The 6,263-nt window shown below is 35.0% G+C and overlaps 1 protein-coding gene across 2 annotated transcripts; it reads right to left on the minus strand.

The window, feature by feature from the left end:
- Window positions 1–2,052: 2,052 nt before the first annotated feature.
- On the minus strand, window positions 2,053–5,593 carry LOC145814449 (uncharacterized). Of its 2 annotated transcripts, none has more exons than XM_082911260.1 (2): window positions 4,578–5,593; window positions 2,053–4,154 (listed from the first exon to the last, which is right to left on the minus strand). In XM_082911260.1, the coding sequence occupies exon 2, from the start codon at window positions 3,416–3,418 to the stop codon at window positions 2,522–2,524; it is 897 nt and encodes a 298-aa protein (XP_082767386.1). In that variant the 5' UTR covers window positions 3,419–4,154; window positions 4,578–5,593; the 3' UTR covers window positions 2,053–2,521. The 2 variants fall into 2 exon arrangements, with proteins under 2 accessions (XP_082767386.1, XP_082767385.1); XM_082911259.1 differs by having other exon boundaries at window positions 4,578–5,587.
- Window positions 5,594–6,263: the final 670 nt, after the last annotated feature.

A 6,263-nucleotide genomic window follows, 5' to 3' on the forward strand; every position in this document is an offset into this window, starting at 1 on the left:
GGCAACAAAATTCTTTGAACAATATTTATCTCTCCCTCTAACTTTGATTTTTAAATTGTTTTTTTCAACTACTGCTAGCTCTATTTGCATGCATCTATATACACAAGGAATGTGAACTCACTTGATGGGTATGTTTAAAATATAAATTTTAATTTTAAATTTAAAATATATTTTCTATGTTGTTTAAGTGGTGAAAAGTGTTCTTTATTAGGTCAATCAATGGTCATTGGTTGAGGTCTTATGCCCCCTTGTGTAACTATGATTTTTTTTCTCCTTTCGAATAGGGAAATTGACACTTAGCGCAAGAAAAGAATGTCACTTAGTAAAAGGAGAGAAAAGGTTCATAAAATCAAGTGAGTTGTTCACTTTTAATAATAGAATAAATAGAAGTATAGAAAAGAATGTCACTTGGCAAAAGGAGAGAAGAGGTTCATAAAATCAAGTGAATTGTTCACTTTTAATAATAGTATAAATAGAAGATATACACATCTATCTATCTATTTATCTATCTATACTATTATTAAGTGAAGGTTAGATTTGGTATCCAAGCCTTCTTCTCGTGCCATGTGTCATATTTTTTTTATCCTAAAAACAAAAATTACATAAAATGTTGAAAGGGGTTTGAATTCAAGACCTTCGGTTTCATTAGAAGTCTCGCATCACTTGGGCAACATATACATATTAGAATATTAATTTCTTTATTATTTATTTTTATTCTTACTTATTTGAATTATACGCGCAAATGCTTGTGCCACCCGCTAGTCTATACATATGGAAACACAATATATATGTATATATATTGTTATATTTGTGTTTAGGTTCAATTTTATTTTATTATTATTATTATTATTATTATTATTATTATTATTTTTAAAGATAGGACTATATACATGTGTATGTAATTTTCTAAAAACTATTTATGAAATTTTTTGTTTGGCACCATTTTTTATTATTTTTAAAATTTGAATGTATTACAAAATAAGTTCATTAAAGTAAATGGGTTAGTCAAGTTGATTTGTCTAATTCGCACTCAATTTAACCCAACTCATTTAAACCCAACCAGTAAATGGGCGGGTTGGGTTGAATTATTTTATTACCTAACTTGCTTTAGCCGCCCATGTACTACCTCTACAAATTACTAAGGCAAGGGATTACATAACAGTGGCGCCTTCAGCAAATTTGATGAATGGGATCACTTTATAAATTTAAGTTTTACAAATTTTAAAAACAAAAAACAACTTTTAAACTAAATAACATTTATTGTGTTTGGTTCTAAATTTTTAAAAGTAGATTTTTTTTTTGGTCCTTAGTGAATTATATATATATATATATATTAGTAATTTTTTTAGATGCACCTAAAAATAATTTTTTTTTTTTTTGTGTAAAATGAACAGAATTTTTTATTTTTATATATAAAAAAAATCACAAATATTTTACTTTTTAAATGTATCTAGATTAAGATAATCTAAAAAGAAAGAAAAAAAATATGCTTAAAATGTTTAAAAAATTCACGAAGACGAGTAACCTCAAATACAAAAAAACTCAAAAGAAAATTTTGAAAATTGTTCACTAAACAGAGAAAAATTTAGTGTCACAAAATTGTTCACTAAACAGAGAAAAATTTAGTGTCACAATGATATCTTCAATCTTATTCAAGTCCATGTGGAGAGCGATAACAAGATCGTTATCGAGCTGGGTGTATCTGAGTTGGATCCTCCATGGGACTGTCAAGCCATCATCTATTACATTCTCCATGCTTGAATGCGTAACAACATTACTTTCTGCTAGTCTCCTAGAGAATCAAACCATGTAGCTCATTGGGCTGCTTCCACGAACATAAAAGGGCTTGCTTTCTTTAGATTGGGTTGCCAATCCCCCTTGTGAGCTCTTTACTCTCTTGTTTGCTGATGTTTTGTGAGCCTTTTGGCGTTTCTGAGTGAAAAAAAAAAAAAAAAAACAATCAAACAAACAAACTTACACATAGAGGGTAAACCTACTCAAAATATAACTATGTTGCCATATATACATGAAAAGGTAAATGATAGAATATTATTTATTTTTTTTTTTTTATCAACAAATAACTTTATTGATAGCATCAAACACATATACATATGGATGACAACAATAAAGCAGAGGCGAGCAAAAAGTATCATAGTGAAACCTTTCATCCCAACTAAGTTGGCACCAAGAGAAGCACTCAATCATATGCCAGCTCAAGCCAAAGGGGTGGCGAGAAGCCAAACCCAAAAAACAGAAAACAAAAAGCTACAGAGTAGCAGCACCCAATCACAAAACAACCAAACTAACATCTGAGACATAAACAACAAAACAGAACAAAAAAACCAACACCCCCAGACCAGAACAGCTCGATCAGCAAACAAAGAAAAACCACAGCAGCAACTCCATCTTCATCAGCAGCTCAGGACCTACACCAGAAGATAAAACCTGGATGTAGCACCCACAGCAGCACCTCCATCTTCATCTGAGTCACAAAATACCAGCATCATCCTTCCCAGCACCATTAGGAGCTCCATACAGCAACAGCAACCTCTGTTTGCAGCCAACACACCAGCAGCAACCCCATATCTCTGAGCATCACCCCAGCATCTCTGCAGCGACACAGCAATAGGAAGCAAACACTGAAGCAAAGCAGAGCTCCTGTTCTGCAAAAACCCACAGATCTAACCAACCCAGTGCACACCGAACAGGGCAGCCCCCAGATACTAGCAGATAACTCAACACCCCCTATACAAGCTCGAACCTGATTAAGATTATATATAAAATCACTAACCGAGTAATTCCACCCCTTTGATGATGAAACCAGCCAAATAGCCACTCTAGCTTTAATTAACTCAGAAAGGTCCCCAACATCTGCAATAGCACCATTAAATGTACATTCATTCCGAAGCTTCCATATAGACCACAGTGCCACCAGAGGAACAGACCTCCAAATCTTCTTTTCATGCTTCAAAAACGTCCCACCCTCCCACCAACTCAGCAGATTGGCAACAGAACCTGGAATGACCCACTTGAGCCCCCACCATGCTAATACAGATGACCATACCTCCCACACAAAAGAGCAGTGCAACAGCACATGAAGAACTGATTCCTCCTCAGTTTTACAGAAGCAACACAATGAAGAAGCACCCCCAGCAAAAACCCCAATCCTACGTAAGAAAACTGAAACTTTAATCCTATGTTTCCACGCAAGCCACCCAAAGAATTGCACTTTAGGAGGCAAACCATTATTCCAGAGCAACTTACTAGGTCTAGATCCAGAACACAACCCCACAGTGGCAGAATTGTACAAAGATGATACAGAAAAGACACCTGAGGAATTAGCTGACCACCGTGGGTAATCCACTCTCCCCAAGCTAACTGTAGGGCCAGATTGAAGAACAGAGACAAACCTCAACATTTCATCTCTTTCCCATACAAAAAACTCCTTGGAAATATATTCCACTCCCCTGAAACCTCCTTCAGCTTAACAAACAAACTCAGAGCTCCTTCCTTCTCCCTAGACAGACTAAATAATCTAGGAAAAGCATCTTTCAAACAAACAGAACCATACCAATAATATAATATTACTATTGTATTGAACTTTTTTTTTCTTTTTTTTCATTTAATGGGATCTTTTAATTTTTTAAAACAACCAAAAATATACAAAATAAAATATTACCAATGCAAATAAAACTTTTTTTTTTTTTTAAGAGCCTTCGTTGTGTAGCGGTCTCGCCCTTCCGACATCCGGCATTGATTGAAAATACTTATTGAAAAAGCCGTTTAGAGTAAAGGTGTTGACACCACAAAATATACGAGACTGCGGTATAAGGAACCAAACCAAATTGAGGAGCTCGCCTCCTTCTCTAAGCTTTTGAAGATGGTAATTTTTTGGACAACTAATTGCAGCGTAGCATAACATGGCCAACCACAAGATTTTCAATTTTTCCCATTTCACCTCCTTATTACCTTCGTCGACAACGAGTTTAATAATCACATCTTTATAGAAAAAATCCATCGCCTCTACGAAACGCAATTTGGCTCCTTGTTCAATTTTACCTTCTTCAAAACGAACAGATCTTGGACCCTTAATGAAATTTTTTATCATATCCGAGGGATTGCGTCCTTCTTCACCTTCTTGTGTTTTCATTACACTACATATAAGAGTTTTAGAAATTAATTTTTTTATCTCTAAAAGTATAAATTTTGTTTTAAAAAATATTTAAGAACTAATTTCAATTGTTGCGAATATAGTTGCAAAAAGTCATCTCGAAAAGTAAGAAAATGAGTTTTTAGGAACAAAATTTGAAAAAATATCGCTAATAAATGCACTTTTAGGAATAAAATAATTTGTTCTCAAAGATTTATTTTTTGAGGCAAAACTTGTGGTTTCAAAAGGCTAGTAATTCATCGCTAAATGTCCAATTTTATCTCTAAAAATAAAATAATAACACTTTCTGTGACAAAAATATTTTGTCCTTAAAAAGTAATATTGTCCCTAATTTTTTTGGTCTCAAATCATAATTTCTTGTACTGATAACATCCGTAATATACCTGAAACAAAAACTGTAATATACCTGAAACAACGACGGACATAGCTTATGAAATCCTTCAACTGACTATCCGATACAACAACAGGCAACAACGAACGGCAGGTGAGGAGTAGATACATCATGTACTTTGATAGAGTTTTGCATGTTTCCTTGTCATCAGGACGTCCAGATGAGTTAGCACTATTTTGGGAAGTGTGTGTATCATCATAACGGTAGCATATATCTGTTATGATGTGCATAATAATAATTTGGTCATGAAAAGCTGTAGAGCCAAAGAACCGCTCAAGACTCCCAGGGTCAATTGAGATACACACACTAGTCGTATCTGTGGCCCTATAAATAAATTGAACAATCATGGGATATAGCATCGGATGGATACACACACTAGTCGTACATGAGCCCCAATAGAACTTGCCTTGAATCCCCAAGCTCTTAAGTATTCTACTCCATTTTGAACGCTTGTCTTCCTCTTCGAATAGATCGATTTGCCCCATCTTTTTAGACCACTTCTTTTCAAAATACCAAGGAAATTTCTGCGACAATCGGATTACCCATTCACCTCTGATGCACATAATTAGCCAAAGCTTCGCCCAATCAGAGAATAATAACAAAATGACTGCATAAATCTCCAAAGCTAGAGCTCCGACCAATAATACCCCTGTGATGACAATATCAACCATGGAGTAGTGCTGCTCGTGCCACTTCGCTTCCATGGCGATAGGCCAGAAGAGTCCTACCAACACAGACACCGTATACATGATGCCGATAAAGCGAAAAATGCACCCTCTCTTGGTAAATTTTAGGGGTGCTTTTGCGTATAACAAATCGTACAAGAACCCCATTTCAACCTCTAATATATCCCCAATATACGTAGCATCATCCAGATTCATTGGATTCAGAAAATTTTCTTCTGCTTGCGATTGCTGGAATTCATATCTACCAATGTCATAATTCTCTATATAATCTTTAAATGTAATCACCAGCGTGTGGGCCATTCTTAAAACTTTTTCACCTCTCTTGTTTGATAGGGCGAGCAAGACTATCTATGATATGATGACCATAATAAAAGGGTACAATGAGGGTGTTTGTTTGGGTTTTTCTGAGTCAACTTATAGCTTCTGGTTTTTGAAAAATTATTTTGAATTATTTGATTAAATTTATTTCAAAAAGTTTCTGATTCTAATAATTTATTTTAAGTCAAACGGGGCCAATGCTTCTTGATTTATCATGGCATGTTAACTTAAGAGCCCATGTTCTTTCCCCACACTTAATAATTCCAGCCATGAATGCGGGAATTAACATAAATGAAAATCAGAAATGCCTCCATGACATAACAATGACATAAATTGCCACAGTAGCTTGAACACCCATGCCCAAAAAATGCCTTATCCAGAATTGATTATCTTCTAAAGAATAAGCAGTTATAGTATCTAGGCCACTAAGATGCAATAAAAGCAAGGGTGCCCATAATGCCTGTAATGCATTATTGGGATTAGGAATATTATTTTGGACATGAGAGAGCTTGCCAAGGGCAACAGTCGCCACCCAATCGGCCATTATGTAGGCCAATCAGACAATCACTTTAATCCATTGTGACGACATATTCTTTCTGCGTTTGCCAAAGATGAAAAGAATGATTTGTAAAGTGAGGCTAAGTAGAACCAACATCCGAACATACCACACATCCCATAGTATCTTCCACGATGCTGG

This window comes from Camellia sinensis, unplaced genomic scaffold (assembly GCF_055761805.1).
Source record: "Camellia sinensis isolate YWXY unplaced genomic scaffold, ASM5576180v1 Unanchor10, whole genome shotgun sequence".
In the NCBI taxonomy this organism is placed as follows: Eukaryota; Viridiplantae; Streptophyta; class Magnoliopsida; order Ericales; family Theaceae; genus Camellia; species Camellia sinensis.